The 27,782-nt window shown below is 34.9% G+C and overlaps 2 protein-coding genes across 2 annotated transcripts in view; both read right to left on the reverse strand.

The window, feature by feature from the left end:
• Positions 1-3,614, reverse strand: part of LOC137389634 (uncharacterized) — a 31,075-nt gene extending 27,461 nt beyond the window's left edge. The window contains exon 1 of the mRNA XM_068075696.1: positions 1,054-3,614. Within this exon, the coding sequence (XP_067931797.1) occupies positions 1,054-3,573 (2,520 nt within the window). The 5' untranslated portion in view covers positions 3,574-3,614. The remainder of the gene's footprint in view (positions 1-1,053) is intronic.
• Positions 3,595-24,047, reverse strand: LOC137390423 (uncharacterized; the record flags this gene model as incomplete). Its single annotated transcript, XM_068076756.1, has 6 exons — positions 23,968-24,047; positions 20,121-20,155; positions 7,939-8,013; positions 7,736-7,838; positions 4,479-4,548; positions 3,595-3,843 (listed from the first exon to the last, which is right to left on the reverse strand). Coding segments are annotated over exons 4-6 (420 nt in total), but the record flags the coding sequence as incomplete, so codon positions are not given.
• Positions 24,048-27,782: the final 3,735 nt, after the last annotated feature.

Consider the following 27,782-nt stretch of genomic DNA (forward strand, 5'->3'; position numbering starts at 1 on the left):
TATCTAAAGTTAGGTGGTAAACTTCCGATTTAAAATTTTCACAAAATGAATTAAAGTGACTTAGTAAAAAACCTTTGAATCTAATAAGGCCTAAATGTATTTTATTATTCTGTTAAGACAAACAAAATTCAGATTTGAACCAATAAAATTAGGAGTTGGCACAAGAAAACTAAAACAAGTAAATGAAACTGAAACTAGGTAACTGTCCAGCATTGGTCAGGTAATAAATAAGCTTTTTGCACAAAATTTATTTTTAATCAAAATGTACAACATTTACTTTTCTAACTTTTAAATGGAGACGTTTATTTTTGTTTGTGCTCAGCCAATGCATTATTCAAATATTTGAAAGCTCGAGGCATAGCCAAAACAGACTGTAAAAAAACATTTCTTACTTCTTATGCTAGACATGCGTTCAAGATTTAAAACAGCTTATAAACAGTGGCAGGTGATGTAAGTGCCATTGACTAAGTTTCTTTACCCAATGAGTTTGAGTAACTTCAGCTAGTAAAAGTCTAGATATATAAATCTCAATGTTTGTATTTTTGTTGACCTTTTTATTTGTCATTAAATCGGTGAAAATCTAGTAATAAAAAATCCACTTCGTAGGGACTTGAGGATTGTGCCTCCAGTTCTAGAGGCACGGAGCTTGTTCATTAGACTATGAGGCCAACTAAGCATAGCGGATCAATAATAAAGACGATATTCATTACATCGGTTCAAATACTCACACCACAATCGCTTGGGGTTATTAACTAGTACAGTTGATCGTTACACAGCGTAACAGTTATTAAGCTGTCGATATCGTTTATCGATAATGGTTTATCGATTATCGTCTATCGATATCGTTTTAGCGAAAATTTAGACTACTAGTTCTACTAGTGTACGAGGTAAGTTACTGAAATTTATTGGGTAATTATTTTGTGATAGACTTTACTATAATAGAAGCCGTGTCTGTCCTTCCGACTGGGCATTAAGAAATAAGATCGCATCTCTCAGGAATGAAACCCATACAATCTATTAGTTACATTCTAGGGTTAGAAACCAGTCACTGACCTTGACTAAAATGACTCCATCACCATGTTCCTGATAATCTGAGTATCGTTTGGAGCGCCTGCAGCTTGTCGGACAGCAATTCTCTAATATCAGCACACGTCCACCTTTATTAAAACCTTCTAGGATTGCCAACAAGATATCTGTAAACGCTTGCTCTGCTGGGCAGAACTCTTCCCATGTCATGCTCAGAGAGACTTCCATGTATAAAGTAACTTTTGGCTGAGGAGAGCTAGCTTTTGCTGGAGTTGATTTGGTATTTTCCTGTCTAGGATTCAGTGTCACAGGTGTAGTAGACGTACTCTGCCTTACTGAATGTTTGGTTGTTATAAGTTTGTCAACACTGGATGTGGTAACAGAAGTAGACTTCTTTACCGTTGAACTTTGTTTAAAATGTGCTGTGTGATTTGATTCGCTTGTCGAAATAGGTGTTGTGTCACTTGAACGGGTTGATGGAGAAGGAGTAGTTGCATTAAGAAATGGAGTGGAGAAGCTGTTGGTTGGTCTGTAAGAAGTTGTTGAAGGAGAAGCAACTGTCTTAGCAAGGGTTGTTATAGAAGCTGATGGTTTTGCTGATATCGTAGTAGGCTCAAATTTAAGATCCGCTGTGGAGGACACAGTAGTACTCAATGTAGCTGTGGAAAGCACAGTACTGGTCGATGTAGTTGTGGAAGATATGGTAGTAATTGGTGTAGCTGTGGAAGACATGATAGTAATTGGTGTTGTTGAAGAAGGTGCAGTAGTAATTGGTGTAGTTATGGAGTGCACTGTAGTGGTTGGTGTAGTGGTGGAAAACACAATAGTGGTCGGTGTAGTTATGGAATGCAATGTGGTGGTTGGCGTAGCTGTGGAAGGCAGGATAGTGGTAGGTGTAATTGTCGAAGGTACTGTAGTGACTGGTGTAGATGTGGAAGGCACAGTCTTAATTGTTGTAGTTGTGGCAGGCACTGTAGTTGTTGGCGTAACTGTGAAAGGTACTGTAGTGGTTGATGTAGCTTTGGAAGGTATTGTAGTGGTCGGTGTAGTTGTAGCAGGCACTGTAGTAGTTGGCATAGTTGTGGCAGGCGCTGTAGTGGTCGGTGTAGTTGTGGAATGCAATGTGGTGGTTGGGGTAGCTGTGGAAGGCAAGATAGTGGTAGGTGTAATTATCGAAAGTACTGTAGTGACTGGTGTAGATGTGGAAGGCACAGTCCTAATTGTTGTAGTTGTTGCAGGCACTGCAGTGATTGGCGTAGCTGTGAAAGGTACTGTAGTGGCTGGCATAGCGGTGGAAGGTACTGTAGTGGTCGATGTAGTTGTAGGAGACACTGTAGTGGTTGGCATAGTTGTGGCAGGCACTGTAGTGGTTGGCGTAGCTGTGGAAAGTACTGTAGTGGTTGGCGTAGCTGTGGAAGGTACTGTAGTGGTTGGCGTAGCTGTGGAAGGTACTGTAGTGGTTGGCGTAGCTGTGGAAGGTACTGTAGTGGTTGGTGTAGCTGTGAAAGGCAAACTAGTAGATAGTGTTGTGGTGGAATATTTGGTTGTAGTCTTTGCAGAAAAAGAAAGCAAATGTGTAGTGCGTGGAGTCACAGAAGACCCAGTGGCTGAGGATAATGCTGCAGGTGTTGCAGCTGTAAATATCGGTGTAGAGTAGGGAGATGTAGTTTTGTTTGCAGCAGCTGTGCTGAATGTAGCAGCGGATGCTGTCCTAGTTGTTGAAGCTGTAGGGTGTACTGCTGTAATCGGTGTGCGTCCTGTTGCCCTTTTCGTACTCGGTTCTGCAATTGTTGTTGAAGAAGCTGTAATAGATGTAGCTCTACTTTTAGGATATTCCGTTGTAGTTGGTAAGTTGGTTGTAGCGATAGATTTAGATAACGTTGCAGGTGCCGACGAAGTAGGTTCGATAGTGTTGATAGTGGATTTAGTTGGTGTTGATTCCATGGTTGTTAATCCTGAAGAAGATGCCATCACGGTTGTGTCTTTAATGATTGATGTTGTTATTATGGAACTTTTTCCACGAGTTGTTAGAGATGGTATTGTATGCCGTCCTTCGCTAGAAGAAAAATTTTGAAGAGGTAGTACAGTGGATGTAGAAAAATTGGAAGGTGGCATTGTTGTTTGCTGGCTTGCTAGTGAGCTTTCACTTTGTGAGCTTGTCGTTATAGTTGTGGATGCTTGTCGTTTAGGCTGTGTAGTAGAGCTCGTCAGTTGCGGGCTTGAAATCGTTATCGGTTTTGCAGTGAGGGTTGCTGGAAAACGTGTGAATGTGGTTTGAGTACTAGTAGCATTTGTTAATGCTAATGGAGAAGAAGATGGAATATGATTGGGTGGTTTGTCTGGTTTGGAAGGTGTATGTAGAGTTGAACTATGAGCATTAGTTTGGGATGAAATAACTGTAGGCTTTTGAAGTGGTGTCGATATTGTTCTCAATGTTGTACTTATTGTCGTGCTTGATGTTGTAGTCGAAGTCGTACTGAAAGCCGTTTTCAACATCGTACTCGGTGTCATACTCGAAGCAGGACTTAACGTGGAACTCAATGTCATACTTGACGGCTGATTTGATGTCACCTTTGGTGTCGTCTGCAATGTTGTTGAACCAGGTGTTGAGAGAGTAGTTGTGAGTGGTTTTTGTCCTTTTTCTGATGTTGTTATTGGCATGGTAGTCAACTGTGTTGTTGGTTCAACTTCTTTCTCGGAGCCTTTTGATGATGCTGTAGTAAGAGTTGTAAATACTGGCATTCTAATATCTGCCGAAATTGTTGTCAGATGAGTGCTAGCATTGCGCCTCGCAGAAGAACTTGTTAAACTGACGGGCTGAAAAACAAACATGGCTGAGTATAAACGAGCCACTTCTACTTGACTTACAGCATGCATACTCCTTATCAAGCCTCAAAGATAAACTTTCACAAAGCTTTAATAGAGTTTATCAGAAAGTATCGGTACTTTTCTACCATTTGAAATTGTTTTGGATGTTTGAGGTGATCTGACTGTCAGGATGTTTCAAGATTAAAATCAACAAAACTTGATCACAGTTAAAACACTAAGAAAAAATACGTTCAAAATGACATCACTAGTAGTTATCCATGCTATAGTTGATATCGGCTATTGCGCCCAAACTGCAGCATTATGCGTCTTTATTCTGTCGGTCTCTTTGCACCTATAGATGTCATAATTACACTGATCTAAGTGTTTTAACTGTGATCAAGTTTTGTCAATTTTAATCTTGAAACATCCTGACAGTTAAATCACCTCAAACATCAAAACAATCGCAAACGATAGAAAAATACTGATACTTTCTGATAAAATCTATTAAAAGTTTCATGTAAGATGATCTTTAAAAAGAGTAATAACTCAGTCATTAGAATTATTTGTTTTGTTTTCCAAGGTTCAAGTATGAAGATTCAGTAGAGGAATCACAAGCCAGGTCCTTCATGCGCTTCATAACTTACTGTTAATGGAGTCAGCTGTTCTTTTGCGTTCTTTTCTGTGACGGCTGCTATTTGAACTCGAGATGTTGTGCTGTAAACATTAAACCATAAAGTTTTGAACTTTATTATTTGATTATTATAAAAGTCATGAACATTTCAGTAAATTTAGCAACTTGTTCAGATGTATTTGAACTGGTGAATAAGAAAACAGCAAGTAAGACATAATATCAATATGAAAGGTGACTATAGAACCAAAGCGTCCATGTTTGATTAAACCATAGACCTATTAACTATACTAACTATATATATGTATAGTTTAACATTTTTATAAATGTATATACTGTATATATATATATATATATTTGTTTTATATATATATATTTATATTAATATAAATTTATAATAGATAGAAGTAAATATAAATATATTTATTTTATATATATATTTATATTAATATAAATTTATAATAGATAGAAATAAACATAAATATATTTATTTTGTATATATATTTACAATAATATAAATATATTTATATTATATATTTATATAAAAAATATAAATATATATAGTATATTTTATATATAATATATACTAACTATTAAGTATAGTTAATAGGTCTATGGGTTAAACCAAGTGTCATTATGTAGGACAGTCATCTGAAAGCTCATAAAACATCATCTAATCATAACCAGCGTATATATCCAAATAAAGGAGGTGGTATACTTAGATATATAAAGCTTTGGCTAGTTAGGTGCTTGGAGATTCACCAAATTATCAAAACGTTATTGATTTTTTCGCAGCACTCTGAGGAAACGTGTTGTAGCTTAAAACACGATTAAAGTTAATTTTCAAGAACGCCATATTATTTATTTTATATCAATGTAGATATAAACATTAAGAACAACTGCTGGCATTGATGGGAGGTACACTTTTGCTTTAATAAAATACATATTAATAAAAGCTTGTTTTAAATCAGAACGAAGACAAACGGCTAATGTTATAATGAAATAAAACGCACTTTTTGTATAAATCAATGTATTGCAACATAGTATATGTTAGACAGTTGGTAACACGTGATTAAGAGAGAACAAGTTGACAAGACAGTCATTTTTTAATAGATAACCCAGTTAGAGTCATATTTACCAATAAAGATATGTTCAGTAAAATATCCATAGATTAAAAGGTTGATAAAAAATATAGCAGTGAATGGACATCGCACCAGCAAAGATCACCGCACTGACATCGCACCAGCAAAGATCACCAGACTGACATCATACCAGCAAAGATCACCAGACTGACATCGTATCAGCAAAAATCACCAGACTGACATCGCACCAGCAAAGATCACCAGATGGACATCGCACCACCAAAGATCACCAGACTGACATCGTACCAGCAAAGATCACCAGACTGACAGTTCGCAAGTAAAGATCACCAGACTGACATCGCACCAGCAAAGATCACCAGACTGACATCATACCAGCAAAGATCACCAGACTGACATCGTATCAGCAAAAATCACCAGACTGACATCGCACCAGCAAAGATCACCAGACGGACATCGCACCACCAAAGATCACCAGACTGACATCGTACCAGCAAAGATCACCAGACTGACAGTTCGCAAGCAAAGATCACCAGACTGACATCGTACCAGCAAAGATCACCAGACTGACATTGCACCAGCAAGGATCACCAGACGGACATCGTGCCAGCAAAGATCACCGCACTGACATCGCACCAGCAAAGATCACCGCACTGACATCGCACCAGCAAAGATCACCAGACTGACATCGTACCAGCAAAGATTGACTAAAGTTAAATCAACACAATAAGAAGATATTGCTCACGGATTAAATTGACACAGATTAGATCTACACAAATTAGATCAACACGGATTAGATCGACACAAATCTCAGAAGGAAGTTGGTCCTACAAGATCAACTAGACAGTGTCAAAACGTAGACGAAATGACACAAATCAATAAATATGGCCAGCCACTGTTGTACAGACGAGGCTGAATGAGATATTGTTGCTACTGACTTTGACGCGACCTTGACTGTTTTACCTTGACACACTTTTTGAATGACTATTACAGTTGCTAGATCGACTTTCATCAATGCGAAAAATGAAATCTCACAAAATATATTTTTTAAATAATTGATTGTATGATGTACCAAGAATTACCACATCGTTAAATTTAAAGAATTTTTGGTGAAGAACAGCGGTTGATTGTATATAGTTATATCTGTCACAGAGTTTGTATTGTTATATCTGTCACAGAGTCTGTATTATTATATCTGTCACAGAGTCTGTATTGTTATATCTGTCACAGAGTCTGTATTGTTATATCTGTCACAGAGTCTGTATTGTTATATCTGTCACAGAGTTTGTATTGTTATATCTGTCACAGAGTCTGTATTATTATATCTGTCACAGAGTCTGTATTGTTATATCTGTCACAGAGTCTGTATTGTTATATCTGTCACAGAGTCTGTACAGTTATATTTGTCACTGAGTCTCTATTGTTATATCTGTCACAGAGTCTGTATTGTTGTATCTGTCAAAGAGACTGTACAGTTATATCTGTCACAGAGACTTACCGGTTATATCTGTCACAGAGTCTGTATTGTTTTACCTGTCACAGAGTCTGTATTGTTAAATCTGTCACAGAGTCTGTATTGTTATGTTGACTAAAATATTCATCTTACATTCAGCTTTTCTGTGTTGATAAACTTTACCAGTAGAAAATTATCTTGATGGTGCATTCAAAACTTTATTCAAATGATTATGAAAAAAAAATTCTCATTATAGTACTAGACTTTTGAAAACTAATTCATCATTAGCAATATTTCATACTGATTCTGGTCAAAAAACAATTGAATACCGAGCTCTATCACAATGAAACAGTCTTCCAACAGACTTGCGGAAAATTTCAGCATTTAATAACGTTAAAAAAATGTCAAGAGCCACTCGAAAAGCCTAAATAAATCAAGACTGACCTACTATCCAAATTTCGATAAAATACGCCAAATATTTCAACTTATAAGCCAAAATATGCCCCAAAATATGCCCAAAATGGGCCCAGCGCCTCGATGAGCTGCAGTGCTCCTGCGCTTGTTAGCTTCATCATACCTTAATATGTAGGAACTAAGCTTTCATTAATTTCTTTTTCATTTAATCGAACAATGCTTGATTCGAAGTTTGAAACTATATCTTCATTTTTGCTTAATGTTATATTTCTTCTAATTGATGCAATCAAACGCACACACACACACCTGCTGCTGCTACCATGAAGAAGTTCTACCGCTGAGTTTTCTTTGTCTACCGGATGGTAAACTCTAGCCTTCCCACCATTAGTGCCAACATCTGAAAGCATTTCTATAAAAAAAATAGTAAGATGCAAACTATGAGTGGAAAATAAATTAACATTTGATTAATAAATAAAGCAAAAAGATTTGATGATTTCACAATTGCTGACCTTGATGTGCCTTTAGTGTCGTAGAAAAGGTTTGCTGGTTCCGGTGGGCAAGAACCTCTTCTTCATTATCTATTACTAATAACAGAAATTGTCATTTTTTCAACAAATATGTCAGGTTAAAATCTTTACTATAATAAGAGCTGTGTCTGTCCGTATGTCCGTATGTCCAAAGTCATGCTATTTGCATCATGAAAAGATTTGCCTCGCATTGGAATTAATGCCGGGTAATCCATTTTGCAGACTGGCACTCTAACTCAGCTACATTGCCACACCATGGAATAATTTTGCACATACTCATTACTAATGATGATCTCTCATGGTTCCCAGGATGGCCACGCCTACTAGTTTTATATAAATCTTAGAATTATACAGTGGCATTCTTGATATCAGTATAAAATCTGCTTTAACTACACAAACATACTGTCTATATTCTAATTGCTGTTGTAGGGTTTTTAAAAACCCACATAAAGGTGTATTATACAGCCCATGTAAACTGTACTGATTATACATTAGAGTTGCTAGATGCATACCAGTACACTAACAGTGATACAGTATTTACATGACAGTGATACCACATCTGTTTAACACTGATACCACAGTATGTAATGGTCATACTACCCATGCGTAACATTGGCATCACATGTACTTAGCAGTGATGCCATCTTTGTAACAGCATTATCACATGTGCTTAGCGCTAATACCATAAGCGCATAACAGTGATGGTACATGTACATGACAGTGACACCGCATGCACTTAGTAGTGATATCACTTGTACTTGACATTGTTACACCATCTAAGTAGCAGTGATACTACGGTGGTATCACTGCTACACAACAGTGCGCCACAACAGTGATGTTGCCTGTTTGTAATGGGCATACCATATGGTCCTAGCAATAGTAACGCAGTGCACATGAAAGTGGTACCAAACGTATATAACATATGTTAAACCTCAAATGAAATCAAGTACAATGCAAATCAGTCTAAATATACCATCGTGTATTAAGCCTTTATATTGGTTTGTATTTCTTGAGGCATCGTTAGCCTTTTACACGAGTCTATAAATAACTTGTGCACAAACTGAGGGCACTATTGTGTTTTTTTACTAAGTTAAAAACAAGTTCTTTTATTTTTAAAATCCATTTACAAGATAAGACAACTTTCAATCTAGGAATGTTTCAGCTAAAACTACGATGCTTGATTTGGAGTTTTACAAAAAAAACTTAAACTTAAAACTTGAATCTTAAACTTGTCCACAAGTATACCGGAGAGTAGTTGAGCAATATTACAGGGCGGTATTTAGCAAGGAGCCTCAATCAACCACAAACACATAATTATCATTTAATATTTTGCTTTTTTAAGTCATTACCCGCTGAAATAAACCACAATCATTTTACTGTAAAGATGCTTAACTTCCGGCAAAATAGGTTGTGAACACAGGTGCAAAAGTCTAAAACATTCAGTTTTCCGAGATTCGAGCCGAGCATCTGATTTGCTACTTTCAAAAGGTCAAGGTCAACACGTGCCGCCGATCATGTGAATACAGTTCTCAAACCTTTTTGTATGCGTAAACATGCTATTGTTTCTAAACCAAGTTCAAGATAAGCTCAGTGAGCTCTTATTTGCAAAGTCATAAATATGCGCTGCATATGTCTTGTTGCAGGTATTGATGTAGATTATAACTGGTTCCTAAGGCTATCATTTATTTAAGCCTGTAAACAGATAAGAGCCATGTCTGTCTGTCCATCAAGTTTGTAGATACGAGTACACCTAAATGAGTGACTTGCCCACACCGTGCCAGGATAGATGGTTTTTGACATCAGGTCACATGTGCCCTTTTAGGATACCTGTAAGGAACTCGAAAGCATCCATAATAGTAGTTTTTAGTTCCACAGTGTTAATTTTATTACCTCATCTTGTCTTCATTAATTTTAGTACACAGATATAGCTTTTGTAACTTAAGTATTTTAGTTTTACATTTTAACTTAAGCTTGCGAAGTGATAGAAGATTGTTATCAATAGGATTTGAACTCAAGATATTCCGGTGGATAGGCCAACACTCTAACACCTGCATCAATCAAGCACCTTCTAATAGGGCAGAATAATTGTACACATACTCATTCTTTGAGCTTTATTGGCGTGCTTGATGATCACTCACAACATACTAGATTGCCATAGTACTAGTAAATAGTAATTTTTACTAATCCTTAGATACAAGTTTTAAACACTAGATATCATTTGTATTATTATTGTTATACAGCTGTTATAATACCATAAGATGTATTTGCTGCTTTTAATGAATTTAAATATTAAAATTTAAAATTAATAGATATAAATAAACTGAAGACCATATCATATTGTAAACCACATTGCGGAGCATATTGTGGAGCCTTCATGCAAATGTAATTGGTAAATCTTGGTTTTTTAACTGCAAGAAACAAAAGTCTAAATATTACCAGTGACTTTTATATAAGAGCCCAATACACATATGCTGTCAGTACTGCATCTTGCTGCATCCCAGCATGTAGTAAGCAGAAAATGTGCATCTTTTTGAAAGGTAACACAGTAACACACCAATATTCTTAAACAAGTACTCTGTACTTGGAGGTTCTTCAAAATTCCCAAAATAAATGTTTTTAAAAATTTTAGTTTAGAAACGTGTATATACTGTCAAAAACAAGCATAGAGCTACTGAGGTTAAAATATGATGTTCAGAAAAGGGGAGGATAACTTCTAATTAAAAGGACATAGACGTAAAAGCTAAAAAAATATGGTAAATTGACTCACTAAGATCTTTTAAAAGTTTGTTTATGTACAAAAACAGTATATGACATGTTCCTCTGTATCTAGAAAAAATCAAAAAGAGGATAACATCCAACTTTTTAACTAATTGTTTAAAGGTTGACTTGCAACAAAATTCACATTACAGTTATTTGGTATCAAAAGATTCACCATGTCTTACTCTGTTGTGTTGTAGGTGCAAAATATGTGGAAATGTGATCACAAAGCTCTTAACTCTCAAAAACGATTGAAATCTCTTTATTTCGATGACGTAGTCACGAAATTTGGTTATTGTCTTGTCACGTGATGTTCTCACGTGAATTGAAAAGCCAATAAAAAGCTCAATATAAAACTTATCGTAGCACTAGTTTATGACAAACACTACGGGTTTTACCGAAAACCCCGTCCCAAATATAGATGCTCGCTACTTTACAGCTTTGTTTCGGTTTGGTCTAATCGGCAAGTCGTAATCTGATCATGTGTCCCAATACTTCGCAAATAATTTCTGCAGCACTTTTCGATTATCACAAATGACCAACAGGCTCGTCATGATTATCAGACAATGATATGTACTCCTTCAAGCTAAGGCTAAAAAAATTAAACAAATTTTTACGGTAAGTTATAGGATATCACTGCTAAAAGTGACAGCATTACGATGACGATAAAACAGACGCGTAAGAACAATAGACATGGTTTTATTGAATGCGTGAAGTATATTTGTGAAAATATTTCGACGAATAAGGTTGCGTGAAAGTGTAAACAGAAACCATCTCTCACAACTACGTCACATTTGAGCCGTTTTGGAAAGAGAATCCAAACTACGGCGGTCTCGTGCGCCTGCGATTTTCTGTTCGCTTTTGAGCTTTTAAGAGCTTGTAATCACCTTTCCACATATTTTGCACCTACAACACAACAGAGTAAGACATGGTGAATCTTGTCATATCAAATAACTATAATGTGAATTTTTGTTGCAAGTCAAACTTTAAGACTGCTGAACATTATTATTGTTAATAATGAATATTATTATTCACAAATAATTTCTTTTAAAGTTTTCAAAGAAAAATGCAAATTCATAGAACTCAGGCCACCTGTTATCAGTTAACCAATAATGTTAGTTAATTGTTTGTTTGTTATTTAATCAAGTATCAATATTTTCCCATCTGTCTGAAACTGTTTCTATATAAATACAATACTTATTATATTAACATTAATATTATTATTATTACCATTATGACAACTAGTTTGGTGTAATAACTAAGAGCACAATTACATAATTATTTGTTTGATTGGTGCAGGAGTGTCAGTCTACCAAAAGCTATGAGTTCAAATCCCGCTGAAAAGAATCTTTTTTTCAACCTCGCAGACGGTTTAGAGGTTAGGATTATATATATTGTATCATAGTACAGATTATAGCAAAGATTATACCAATGTAATGGAGGTATAATGGGTACAGCATTAGTTTTTAGATTGGCAGCCCTTAGAAACTTTTCAGGTTGCAAAAACTCGAAACTATGATTATTGCATGATGGAAAACCCTATGAAAGGACAACGTTAATGGCTCTAGCAAAAGAGTTATCTTCTCGTGCATATTTTAAAGTTTGCCAGGAAAGATTTATGCAAAAATGAAATGTTTTTAGTAAGGCAAGAAGGATGACATTGATTTCATTGGTAACATGTTTTTACGACTTTGCTACACTTATTTATGCTAATTTAGCTAAAAATCATCAAACACTTAAGGTAATTCATAAAAAACAAACACTGCAAAGAGCCATTGACAAAAAACTGCATACCAAAGCAAAGTTGTCATAGGTTTGCCATGACTTTATGTATGTCTGAATAGAGTGGACCAAAAAGCATTGATTTAACAAGCAAAGTGTGTTGTGGTAAAACACAGATGGTTTTCACCGACCTCTTTCTTAAGCATCTCAACAGAACAAAAGAAAACTTCAAAAAGCACTTAAACAGATTATTATCCCAGCCTGTTGTTTAGTCCACTCAGCCATCACTTGTTACCACTTCGTACTTCAAAGTTAAAAGCTAAAAATATGGATGTTGGTGGATGTCCAACTTTTGAAGCCATTTGACGAGTTGTTTGACAGGGAATCAGCGTATCAGCTTATCTCCAGTCTAAATATACATTCGGCTAAATGTAACATCCTTTCAACTGATGGATTAAGCAGACGAGACGAGCCAAGCCAATTACTCAGCAACAAACGATATTCTCATTAAATATGTTTCTGGAGGGCAAATAACAAGAACTATAAATGTCAGTAGTTTAAAAACTGCTACATTTTAAAGCTTTGATGCTCAGTTTTTCTTACAAGCCGAAGCATGGAAATGGGAAAAACTACAAAGATTTGATCTTTTCAATAATGCATTTCTAGTGGGTTTATCCTTCACACAATCGATCATACGAAGGGTTTTCATTGGCTAAAAAACATAATTACTGTGAGTGATATCCTATTTGTATTCAAAGGCACATGTTTGTGATTTTTAACATAGCCTTTTATTTCATTCTGTTTCAATAACAAAATAATTATCTCTATTTTAACTACAAATAAATCTTCATAAACAAATCAATGTAAAACATTTAAATTAAATAAAACTTTGAAGAGTTTATATAGTAAATGTAAAATTTGTTAGCCCTAAAACCTACTTTAGTTTCAGCTCCATGGTCAACTAAAATTTACATAACTTGGCTATATGTCTGTCCGCAAAAAATTTCTTAAAGGGATAATAACTCCCACAAGGGATATCTATAAAACATGGCAATACGGTGAATAAAATGGAGCCTGAGAGAAAAGTTATCATTCACACTTGTCATATTAATGAAATCTCGTTCATTTGCCTTACAAATTTTAAAATCATGTTAGCAATGAATTTGGCTTCTTTATGTTTACCCAGAGGGCTCCATCTCATATAATACTAATGTTTATCCATTACTGATTGGGGCATGGCATGCCCTCATTTAGGCCTACGTGTATTGATACACTTGTAGGTACCTTTACATGTGACTTTCAATGATTTGCGACCACCGTAGTAATTACTCTAATGATGGCCTTCGAACAAATTCGATAAAAACAGTGTTTAGAAAATTTGTTTTGTCGCATCCCAAACAGGTTTGTTACAAGGCAGCGCTTTCCTATTTGTGTTCATTGCCAAATCACCTACAATTGACGAGGGAAATCTCACTCCTTGTTTTGAATGAAATAAAAAAGGCTCAAAGCACAATGAAAAACAGACGTATTCAGAATATCTGAAAGCAGTATGTTATTGGAAGGTCATTCTACATGTAAGAAGAGTCTCACAGCAGCAACATATAAAAAACAACTCACTTCATAATCTTTGACTTTTTCCTGCCTCTTCTCTGATATTATCTGATCAAAATGTGTTGCCATGCAGTAAGAGAAATGCGCAGGTCATTTTCAGGATTAATAACAATCCCATATTTATTTTGATGTATAGAAGAGATGAAAATCTGGATTTACATAACCAAGTTGTTGCACAGGGAACCAAAATTCTCAGAGCTTTTTTCGAAAGAGTTAGATAACCAGTCTTCATGATTAACTCTTGCACCCCGGTGAATAGTAGCTCACACCCCTAAGGGGAGTGAGCACCCCTAATTAGAAAGCCATGTTATCAAGCAAGCGTTAAGTGATCATAGACTAAAAACATTAACTATTTTTATAGATCTTATGCTAAGTCATTTAGTGATACATAGGAACACATGCATTTGTCTTCTGTCTATGAAACCAACCCAATTATTGCGTATTTGCGTTTACCTCAATCAAGAAACAAACCCCACAATTGTGAAGGATAGCCAATGTCACGCATGTATACTAATTGTGTACATGTGTGGGTTTTTATACATCCTACTGAAATCTGAAATCGACCTTAAAACACAAGCAACACCTGCCGGTCCAAATATTTGAGAGATAAATTTGCTGCTGCCATAAAATGTTTATCAAAACTGACAGCACCCTGGCTTATCATTTAGGGTGTTAATCACAGCTCATACCATTTCGCAGCCATTCTGTAAGTTGGTAGCATCAATAATTTGGCAACAGACTCGGTCATGTCTGTGATTTTCCTCTCAAGAGCACAGCAATGGCTGCGTGACCATTGAAATGCGTCAATGGCAGGCAAGCGTGCCAATCACTCTGCTAGTACCTCTTTGTGAGACCTCTTTGTCAGGCATTTTTGCATCCTGACTGCTTTTCAAACCATTTACGTAAACGCAGAAGAAACGCAAAAACTGTGAAGGCATGCGTTTCTTTAAGAATCAAAAACAAGGAGGTTATTTTCTGATAAACTATTTTTAATATCAGAATTTTTAATAATGAGAAAGAAATATGAGAATTTTAACAACTTTATACAGTAATAACTTTCAGAACTTTCAGGATTTATCTAAAAATTAATTATGGATTTGCCTCCCCTGGTTTACTTTTTGCTCAATGAGACCTTGAAACGCGGATGAGTATGCATTTTAATTTGGTTGTTTTCATATTTTTTGCATAATATGGGAATTTCTGTATGCGGTATTTTTGTAATATTTAAACAAGTTTGCTAAAATCAAAGACAAATATTTATTATGGCAATGTAATGGCAATGGCGTTGTAATACAATACAATATGCTGCAGCACAACGCAACACAATACAACATATATAGTAATATAATTTTGGGGGTCCTCCCATGTTTTGTGACGATTTTGACGGCACGACGACAAGGATATTTGAAAAGCGACAGACGAGACGACCATTTATCACTGTAGGCCAATTTTTATAATGCAGCAAAACACAATGCAATGCAACACGACACTACATACTGCAATACAATACAATATGATCCAAAACAGTATAATATAGCACAATACTGCACAATAAGATATACATGTAGCTGTAGCTATATAGGTATAGCTATAGATATATAGCTATAGTTATAGTTATATATCTATAGCTATATAGTTATATATATATAGTTATAACATTATAGTGTATTATGATATAGCTACAACATTATAGTTATATCTATATAGCTAGGGCTATACAGCCATAGCTGTATAGCTATGGTTATATAGCTATGGCTATATAGCTATAACTAAATAGCCACAGCTATTTAGCTATAACTATAATGCTGTAGCTATATCATAATACACTATAATGCTATAACTATATCTATAACTATATAGCTATACATGTATATAGCTATATAGCTATAACTATAATGCAATATAATGTACTAAATTATGGTATATTATTATATGATATAATACAACATAAAATGGCTCATTGTGATAGATAACACACAAGACTTGTATTCCTCAACTATGTGTATTTAAAGCATTAGCTATAATGACACTCATAATTATAGATTAGAGATATCACTTGTTTTCCTGTTAAAAAGTAGACTGCCGTAAATAGAGTTCTTCAAGTCTCTGATAACACAGAGCGATGCGTTAAGAGTGCGCACCTCAATGTAATAGGTTTCTTAAGTGGAGAGTTGGCTGAATAACAACAATGAAAAAACTTCACGTTTGTCATTCACTTGTAGTATTGCTCGTGTGCAGATTGACAAAACAGAGCATAAACCTTTGAGCATAGAAATTAGCCTTGATTAAAGTGAAGTTGTCTACTCAATCACCATTTTAACAGAATGTGTAGATTTTGTTTGTATTAATCTAATTTTAAAAGTTCTTATCAACAACTTTGGGCCTCAGGAGAAACCCAGCTATGCAATCATAGTTCATTTGCATAATCATGTAGTTATCATTTTGATTGGCTATATCTTCCTTCCTGTTGTTACATAACTCCGCCCATCTTCAATCTAATCAAATGGCATTTGGAAAACCTTTCTATTGGAAATGAAATTATTGCCAATGAAGTAATAGATACATATTTCTAATTTTCTATAGCTGCCATAAGATCTCGTTTAAACGGCTTCATTGTGTGCCTGATAGAACTGAAGAGGCACAAACTAGTAGATATCAGTCTCAAGCCACTATTAAATTTAAGCGAGCCACATTACTGATATAAAACAATACTCTGACATAAAATTTAAGGCATGCAAAGTTGAATGACCTTAGCTTGTACGCTGTTGCAATAGAGCAGCAGTAATATTTCTACCCTTCTACAACTGAAAAGCTAAACTTCAATTGTGGCAAGTGAAACATGGCATGCTGCCAGAAATGGAAAGCGCTAATGTACTTAGCCTGTCTTGACAAACTGTTGTTTTTGCGGAGTTGTTCCCCCTTCGAGCGGGCGAGCAACACAACAGCTTGTCACAAGACGTACTGCACCTGATGCCTCAGCTGCACTTATAGGGAGTTGTTCTCTTCCGTCTATGCGGCTTAGTTGCGATGTTATATCAGTCGCTCCATTGGCAATTATAACGGATTTCGCGCAAAAATTTATGTAGATAAAAATAAGATTACAACGTTTAACCAAAGACTGTTGGTTGTTTAAAACTCTGTTGTAAACTTTAGTAAAACTTAAGAATAAAATAAATTGAAAATAAAATCCATAAGAACAAATAAAACTGACTGATACAAAAATAGAAATAAAACTGACTGAGCGAACAAATAACGTCATGTTTAGTCGCTGTTGTAGCCTAAGTTCTCAAGTTCTACTAAAGTTTACCGCAGAGACTGGTCGCTGATTAAACGTTGTAATCTTATTTTTTTCTACATAAATTTTTGTGCGAAATCCGTTATGATTACCAATGGAGCGACCGACATAACATCGCAACCAAGCCGCATAGATGAAAAAGAACAACTCCCTATAAGTGCAGCCAATGCATCAGGTGCAGTACATCTTGTGACAAGCTGTTGTGTTGCTCGCCCGCGCGACGAGAGACAACTCCACAAAAACAACAGTTTGTCAAGACAGGCTATAATGTACTCAACCGTTTTTATTTTTTGACAGGAGAATCTCTCACATTTGCCCATTCTTGCACGTACCTAGAAAGAGATTTCTAGGAACTATATAGTCGATTATAAAGAGATAGGTATTATGATGCTGAGGTACCGCACACTCTACAGCAGCAAAAACATTTCAAGTCACATTTTTATAAACAACTCAGGTGTGTCTGAAATTATTTTACAAACATGCGAGGTTTATTAACACGAGCGTAGGTGCAAGAACCATAAAAACTTAACAAAGTAAGCTGTTTTAGAGCTGCTTTTGAACAAAACTTTGGTTTTCAAAAGCAGTAATAAAAACAGCATTTATTGGTATCAATACTGAGGAACTTGAGGAGGTTTTTGCTTTCCGTAAGCCATGACGTGTGAGCAATGAGGTATCATGTGGAAGAAATATGTTATAATTAAAATATTTGGTTCACTAATTTTTTTCTTCAAAAAAATTCAAACTTTTTGCTTTTCTTATCTGCGGTGAAAAAATGAAACAATTATCGTTTCTTTGGAAAACAAGGCGCGATTGTGATGTTCGTGTTGAGCCTTCAACCTGAGGTTTCTAGGCTAAGAATTTCCTTCTTTATTTGTTCGAACTGTTGTTAAAATCAGGGTACTCCCACCCTCCCCCCTTCCTTGTATCTTGTAAAAAAGAAATTTAGCTGTTAATAGCTTATTCACATTAATACCAACTTGTTTAGCAATTGTCAAAAAGTTGCTATGATTGGGCAGCAGTTTGGGTCAGCAGAAGCTATTGCGCTCTGGCAGACTATATACCGTGCACGTACCAGAAGGTCAGCGTACGCCATAAAAATTTCTATTTGCGTGTCATCAACCAAGCTAACAAGTTTCACCTCCGAGTTTTATGAACAACTACAGCTTGACATAAAATTGTAGCGAGAGACGATGTATTTTTATTTCCCTGCATCATTTTATTTTTATTTTTAGTTTAAGAAATATCATACAAATGCTACTAAATATTTTACAGTTAGTTATCAATAATTATAGTTTTAAAAATTTTTAATTTAAAAACAAATTCAAGTCAAAAGGTTAAAGGTCGCTTGTTGACCTAACATGAATACTGATATGTGAAGTTACTAATTTAGTTGCTAAACATCAAAGTTGAATTATTAGAAGAAAATTGGCAGTATTTTTTACCAGTCTCGTAGCAATAAACTATAAAAGTACTGCTGACACCAAAAATGACAGCGCTGTATTAATAGGAAAGATGTCATTTGTGCTATTCTCAACTTTTTGAACATCTCATTGAGTAAAATATGGAATGTTCATTTGGTCAGTCCCTTGTTATTGGCAGTTTTTATTCAGAAAAGCTAAGTTTGTTAAAGACGTGCATGCTAGGTCAGCGAGTGCAGGCAGTGAAACTGATCGGCTGACGGAGTAGATGATGTAGAGAAAGTCTGATATTAGATAGACATGTGTACCAGATGGCTGGTTACTCACTGAACCCTAACTCTTGGTTCAAGTTACCACATTCAATGCTTATGCAAGGAGACTAACAGAGCCAGAGTTTCCCTGCCAGACAGATAAAATGTCTGTTAAGTTTCATTAGTTTAAAATTTGTACCTTTTTTTCTTATTTCAAACCATGGCACTGTAGTTGATTTAATTGGTCAGTTTTGGCTCCAATTATTAAATGTTATTTTGGCGCGAACTATTGAATGGGCATTTGGCTCCAACAATTAGTAGTTTTTTGGCTTTAATAGTTAAAAGTTCTTATTGAATTAAATAGGTACTTTTAATATTTGAAACCAAAAATAGCCAATCAGATCAGCTGTAGAGCCATCGATGTGCTATCACAGCATTACTCAAGTACAAAGGTTTCCTGTTCTATTTCATGTAAGGAGCAGAGGGAAACTTAATAATTTTTATTTTCAGCAGCATTTTCTGGTCCACCATATTTTAAATAGCTCTGCAATAATTCAGTGAAATTCTTTCAGCTAAGTACAATAAATAGTATGCTTTAAAAAGTTTTATTGAACAAACTTGCTGAATTAGAGCTAGATATATGTATTACGATAAGTAGATATGAAATTGTCAGTTTGCTAGGAATTTTTAGTGATGAGCCATCTAGATGAAGGATCAGCAAACCTCTCAAGTCATCGACACGCCATAGAGTACTTGCTCTGAAATCCCTCCTATTATGTGTAGGGGGTATGCGCATGGGTATGTGTAGGAAGTATGTGTAGGTAGAATGCATTCATTATAGTAGTTGTCTAGTTTTAATGCAGCTAAAAAGTAAAATATTATTTTTATTGCATCATCTTGTCTTCATTAACTCTAGTAAACAGGTTTTAGCCTTTTGTAAGTTCAATATTCTGGTGTTACTTTATAATTTTCATAGAGCTATTGCTTGTTTATGGCCGGCCTTCTATAGAGTTAATCAATAATACACAATTGTTTAGTCATTTTGAACCAAGTATCATTAAGTTAACAGCATTACCATCACTGCTGACTTTGAAATAGCCACCTACTCACCAAGATCTTGTCTGCGAGGTCGCAAAGGCTCGTTCCTACAAAAATGAGAGAATTTAGCTACATTAAGTACACAGAATCCTGTCTGCATGCAGATAACTGCAATAACATAAAACTAAGTATTGTGGTCTGGGGAGTCTAGTGAACTTAAAAACCTGCAAATAAAGTTTAACAAAGCTGCTGCCCGCGCTGTCATTACCCGAGGTTAGCAGCAAGTAAAAGTCATTGAACCATGGAACAAAATGCAAATAAAAATTTCTTGCCTCTGCTTAAAGCTGCCTTTGAAGATGAGCCTACACAAAATTTTAGTAGAGTTTATCAGAAATTATCAGTATTTTTCGCTGTTGCGAAAAATATTGTTCGCTGTCTATATTTGCAACTGTTTTTGATGTTTGAAGTTATCTGACTGCCAAGATGTTTCAAGACTAAAATCATCAAAACTTGATTTTGGTTGAAACATTCAGAAGAAAAATATGAACCAAAATGACATTCCTAGTTGTCAGCCGCTATCTCCTAGCCCGTCTCTATCGCTATTGATATCAGCTATTACGTTCAAGTTACAGCGTTATGCGTCTCTATTCTGTCAGTCTCTTTACTGAAGTGCAACTATAGATGTCATAATTGCTGTTCCTATTGAATCTGAGCATTCCAAAAAAGATCTCATTAAAACTGTTATATCTCTGGACTGGGTCTAGAAAGACAAAAATTACATCAAATTGAAGTTTCACGCTTTAGCTTTATATTGATTTTATTTCCATTTGCATCACTTCGATGGTGTAAGTTCACTTTTAAAGATACGACAGACGACAATGCAAAGTCAGATACCAGCCATTGTGTCTCGCAGCAGTCATGTCATCCACAGACTCTAGTACAAAATGTTTTTCTTAATGCATGAAAGTCTCATTCCAGTCAATCGTAAATAATATGTACGTCTCTGGGTGGTTTTAATAACAGCTACATGTTTGATAAGGGGCAGTAATTGAGAACAGAGGATATTGTGATGTGTTTTATTCCAAACTGCTCTGTGTTGCATTTGGCACCACAGCAGCCAGCTTAGCTTATGTCATCTATGTCAAATATGTCACAATTGGCATCACACCTCTTGGTAAGGCTCATGTTCTGAGAGGTTTACTGAATCATATATGTTGAATTTGACATACCACCAGAAAGCATGGCTTATATTCTGTGAGGTCTACTGTATCATGCATGGTACATTCGACAGCGGACCTGTTTGCAAAGCTCATAGCTTATGAGGTCCGCTGTATCAGGATTCATACGTGTTGCATTTGACTCACCACCAGCAAGCATGGTGTATGTCTTAAAAGTTCAACTGTGTTTTTATACGTTAATTCAGCATTTATACGTACACAGAAGTCGTTGTGGACTACACAAGCTGGTACCATAATATGTGTGTTATACTGCTACATGCAAACACAATTTAACACTGCAGTTATTAATCTGTCTGACAACAACTGTTTCCATTACACAGTTAATGTTTTACCGAATGTTTCATGTTTGCAAAAAGTAGAAACGGCACTTGCGAATGAATTGCAAGAAATGTCATGCTAGCTATTCTATTTTAAACATTTTCCACATCTCAACCGATCTTATTTCGATTTGAGTTGTTACGAGTTTTTTAACAAAGCGCCAGCGTTATGTCACAACATGTAAATGCATATTAAAAAATTTATCACAAGGTTACTCGACATGCATACAACTTCATATTCACATCATACGCATCATGACAACATAGTGTAACAGTATATTCCATGAAGCAATTAAACCTGTTTGAAACAGTTTAGTTGTGGTGCTATGGAGATATTAATAAATTTTATTTGTGTTTCAGTTACGAACTATTTCTTGTGTGAAGCTTTCCTAATTTTCCCTAAAGCAGCTCATGTGTATTGTTGATTCTTACTAATATAGCGTTTTGCTTTGATACTTTTATAAAAAGATCGAATTAACAGATCAATCAAACATTTTGCCACAAAAAAAATTAAGGTACTGTATTATTATTTTTGTTGACAAAACAAAGTAGTTAGTTTCCTTTTTATTCAGAACTCGTAAAATAGCAGTCGGTAATTTTCAATTTTCGATTTATGATGTATGAAAAACATTGAGAACAGCGACCTTTACATGACCTTGACATACTTCTGTGGCTAATGCAGGTGAAAACTCTTCCACATTAGGCCTCAGATGTTTCTGATAACTGTATTTCTAAATTAGAAAACGAGAATCTATTTATACTCTTTTTACTGAAATAAAAAAAATTAAACACAGCCTTTACTTTTTCGATACTTTTTCTCAAAAAACCAGAGTTTCTGTCGTAAAACTTCAATCTGAATGTTTTTAAAGTTAGCAGAAAATTCTGCATGAAAAACAATACGTTTAGTGTATATTAGCCAAATTGTTTTTGGCAGAAATTAATGCCGTCTATTCAAGCAAGATACTCATCAGTAGCAGAATAAGTACAGGTGATATATTATATATTTTAGTCATGTTTTATTGGATAAAGAGACAAGTTGATGTATTTAGTTCATTCTCATAACAAGCTAGTTTAAAATACTAGCTACAGCTATGGGAGCCTCTGTTTCTCTTAGTATTACAAACTTGCTTTTCTGATATATTTTAGTTGTTTATCCAAACAAATCAAATTTAATAACAAAAACAATAATATTTTGTATGTAATTTACCTACAATATACAAGTAAAGTGAACCAATATCAATACTAGTTAATATTCCAACAGATTGATAAAACATACTTTAGTTTAAAATATATTTCAACTACCTTTTTCACGCAGATGCTTGAGGAAAACTTCTTTGTTAACTCTGATATAGAAAGACCAGCAAATTATGCCTTACAGTTAACTCTGATATAGAAAGACCAGCAAATTATGCCTTACAGTTAACTCTGATATAGAAAGACCAGCAAATTATGCCTTACAGTTAACTCTGATATAGAAAGACCAGCAAATTATGCCTTACAGTTAACTCTGATATAGAAAGACCAGCAAATTATGCCTTACAGTTAACTCTGATATAGAAAGACCAGCAAATTATGCCTTACAGTTAACTCTGATATAGAAAGACCAGCAAATTATGCCTTACAGTTAACTCTGATATAGAAAGACCAGCAAATTATGCCTTACAGTTAACTCTGATATAGAAAGACCAGCAAATTATGCCTTACAGTTGAGAAATTTAAACATAAAGACAAACTTTCACAAAATTTAACTAGATTGTTTCAGAAAATATCGGTATTGTTCTACCATTTACAATTGTTTGATTGTTTTTGACGTTTGAAGTGATTTGATGGCCAAGATGTTTTAAGATTAAAATCGATATAACTTGAGTGTGGTTAAAACAATCAGATCAAACGAAATTGCAAGTATTATGTATGATTGTATGTATAAGTGCATAAAGATCAACAGAATAGAGAGACGCAACAGAGAGCAGCCTCGCAACTAGTGACATCCTTTCGTCATTTATTTTTCTTCTGAGCATTTTAACTGCGATCAGGTTTTGTCGATTTTAATCTTGAAACATCCTGGCAGTCAGATCACCTCAAACATCAACAACAACTGCAAACGGTAGAAAAATACTGATACTTTCTGGTAAAATCTACTAAAACTTTGTGCAAGCTCACTGATGAAAAAGCTTTAAGAGAAAGTCACAACCCTTTCTCAACCTACTTGAAAAAATTTAATTTAGAGCATCTGAGCATCTGCATTGGCTTTAGCAAGCACCTGCAAGCACTTGCAAACACTCGCAAACAATGAAGTGCCACAATTCCGCTTGCCTACCCAAAAATACTCTTCCTTTTACTTTGAATATGCAGGCGATGTCTTACCTTAGCTCCTCATCTATGCTGCGTGAGGCCTCTTCCTGATGTACTTGCTGGTTTAGAGGCAAAGACCATGAGAGAGTCAGCAGAAGGAGGCCCAGAATGATACACTTTAACTTATCTAAAATGTATACAAGCGCTGATATACAAATAAAATCACTTCCTAAAGAGCCTGCTGGTTTACCAAAAATATTATTAAAACAACAAAAATAGAATTACTGTAAAACGTGTATAAGACAAATTTTGCATAAATTGTGTAATTATGACAAATGCACTCGCATAATGAGAGGCTTGAAGTGCTAAGCATCTAAGGTGGCTGGCGGATACATGACATGTGTGTGACAAATTGATGACAAGTGGATGCATGATGGTGACAGGCTAATGGCAGACTTTTGAGATGAAGTTAAACTGTAGCTTTTGAAGAAAGAATAAATCTGTTTTAATAACTGTATAATATTAAACGGAACACCACCAACAACAACAACTACAACAACCAACACATTAAACAAAACTATTCTTCTTTTGTTTTTATTGTTTAAAAACAATGTTCAGCTTGTGGGACAGCAAAAAGTGTGTGCAACAAAATTAACTCTATATAGACACAAATCCACCCACAACTTGTACCTACAAATACTACTCGTACTTTTACAAAGAAACCTTTAAAATAATTATGCTACCAACGAGTACTATATTATCCCCCAATATAATTATTATTCATCCATTAGTACCTTGGCAGTTCAGTGTGCTATGAAAATCATCAGGTGTAATAAATAAGTGCACAATTATTCCATAAAATGGCAAGGCAGTTGATTGACTAAGGTGGTAGTGTTAATCTATCAAGTTGGAAGTTGTGACTTCAAATTTCATCGAGTGTGATATTTTTTCTGACTCTCTGAGTGTGGCTACTGACAGACAGACAGACAGACGAATAGACAGATTGACAGACAAACAGACAGACACAGCTTTCATTATAGTAAAGATTATTATTACACCGATTGCGATCATTCCTTTCAGAGTATCTCAAGCTAAAACTTACCACCCAAAACTAGTTTAAATATGATTTTTACAATCAAATAGACCTTGTTTAAACTTTTTAAAATGGTATACACGACAAAGATTGTTCATGTTCTCTTGCAACCATGTTTGTAAAAGATAGGACTTTTTCGCTCACATTTTGAGACAGACTTTGTGTGATCTTATTGTATCATTATCTCTATTACTCTCAGTAGACTTATTAAAAGCTGTACATTCTTTCAAGCCTAAAATACTAATCAGCATTACGTAGTTGTGAGACGTGAGAGTGAGAGAGCAGCCATGAATCAGGGCGTTTTCATATCTGTGAATGTATTTAGTAATGATGATTGTTTCTGTGTAACAGCTAAGTTATCAGCCCGCTTATGGTACTTATGATTACTTAGTTATATTAGTAAGTTTGTCAAACTGTAAGTGAATCAACAGCTTCCAAGGTTGAGATATTATGCAAAACTAGTTCTACATGTATCTGTAGCTATTTTAGAGAAAAAGAACCTGCGATAGTTCGACGATAATTTCTGAAAAAGTCATATCTTGTAGAAATGACCACTCAGTTTAGCTAACTATATCCTTTATTCTAAGTGTTTATACTTAGTCATCTGAGTCAATGCAAATTTAGACTAACCTCATATGATATTTGCATTCAAATTATGGAGCTGCTGACTACCCTCACCACAAAGGATTAAGTCAACTTATTAGTTCTTTGTAGCTTATTAGTACTTTTGTAACTGACACGTTACAACAGGTGCTTTCCTAACACTTTCGGCTATATAACCAAAAGTTCTATTTTGCACATTTAAGCAACAAACCACCATATCTCATCATGTTGCATATAATATGATTGTGTGTAGTAATTTAGACAAACACAAACATAGTGAGATAAATAGAATTCAAGATAACCTTATACAGAGAATTTAATGAGGCATACTCATGCTGTTAAAGTTAAACTTGCTCTACTCTGTGCTTATAATTTTTAGATGTTGTAAGACTTCCTTTAATACATTTATTCTTTTGGTTTCTGATCTTGTTTCTGATTGTGAAAGCAATATTAATTTTATATAATTAAAGGCGTGCATCAATAGTTTTGCAAAAATTCTATAACCAATCTTTATTATATCTCTATACATATTTCAAATGCACTTTCGATAAAACTTACAGCATATGCCCATGCTTTCCGACTCATCTCAACTTTTAGTGAAATGCGTAAATTTGAAAAAAATTTCTTACTGGAGACATTGGTGGAAAGAATAGAATTTTTTGCAATGAAGATAAACATCACTTTACTGTTATTTTAGTATGCCTTTGGAAGGCTCTTCTAGAAAGGTTCATGCTGCTTATATTAGACAAAAATGAACTGAGGAGCTGCCATTTGTGTTAAATAAATCTTTATACGATTTCTTTGTGTTAAATTCAAGCTCAACTATGCATATCATGTTCGTTAACTCTTCTATTATGTTGGCCAATTCTCCTTTTCATTTTTGCTACTCCGATCCTGTCATGCACTTTGGCTTATTGATCTATTTTTAAGGATGAGCATTTGAAATATTTTATCTAAGCCAAATCTTCATTTGCACTCTTCCCTTCAACACAGGTATTTGAATGGAAGTAGTTGATCAGCATGAGCCAGAATCGTAATCCGACAACAATAATATATTAAGTTTATTTCATGTGTTTAAACATTACTGTTGCAGAATAATTTTATGAAATTATATGTAATATCAACTTTTATAATATTATATATAATATCAACAAATATAAATTTTTTAAACATGTTGTATAAATTTGAAGCATAAATTTAAAATTTAAAAAGTTGAAATATAAATTGACAGCTACTGAAACAGATTACATCAAATCCTGCCAGCATCACAGCCAATGTTATCTATTGTTGAGACACTGACATGTGGCAAATAGCGCATGCCATTAAATTTTTTGTAATATTAAAAAAAGAATTAACAAACCACATCAACGGTGCTACACAATGCATTGCTATAACACTAAACAGTGTTACAAATAGGGTGGAGAGAGTAACAAGCTTTTCATCATTTTAAACTGGCTTATGTAACTAATTACAGAGATTGTCAAAGTTGCCTCACAAGTAGCCAGGGCAGTGATTAAATACGGCAAACAGACTATTGAACTCTCAAGACCTATTCACCATCCCAGTTGAAACATTATTAAAAGAGTCTCTTTGACACGGATCATCAAAATGTGATGAAAGTGATTTAAAGGAAATATAAGGAAAGCGGCCTGTTATTCAACTCCCCAGGACAATGGAGGAAGCCTTACACAATCAGTAATACATCAACTGACCGATGAACTAGTTTACCAACAGATTAGTAGTCGAGGGTAATTGGTTATTTTTTCAGCCACTCATACAGCAAGCATGAGGCTCATTCATGCTGGCTGATTTGTAAAGGCAAGCTCTTTATAAGGAAATAACAACAGAAAAACATCAATGCGTCCATCTGGTTGCATCATCAGCCGATAAAATTGTTTTTGTTTGCTTTTAGAGATAACGATCGAGTTACTTTTTAAACTATCAATGGTAATGAAAAACTGGTACTTATTTATATAAAAACGTCTATAATTAGCATGTGAAAACAGAAATAGCAATACAACATTTTTTACTATAATTAGAGCCATGTTTGCTCGTCTGTCCGAAGTCATGGCTGGAAAAAGAAAAAAGAATACATCATGCAGGATTTGAACCCAGGATATTCAGCTTGACAACACCACATGCTACCACTGCACTAACAGTTCACCTTCCACGTGCTTCTCCAATATTTCTT

This window comes from Watersipora subatra, chromosome 3, assembly GCF_963576615.1.
Source record: "Watersipora subatra chromosome 3, tzWatSuba1.1, whole genome shotgun sequence".
Taxonomy (NCBI): Eukaryota; Metazoa; Bryozoa; class Gymnolaemata; order Cheilostomatida; family Watersiporidae; genus Watersipora; species Watersipora subatra.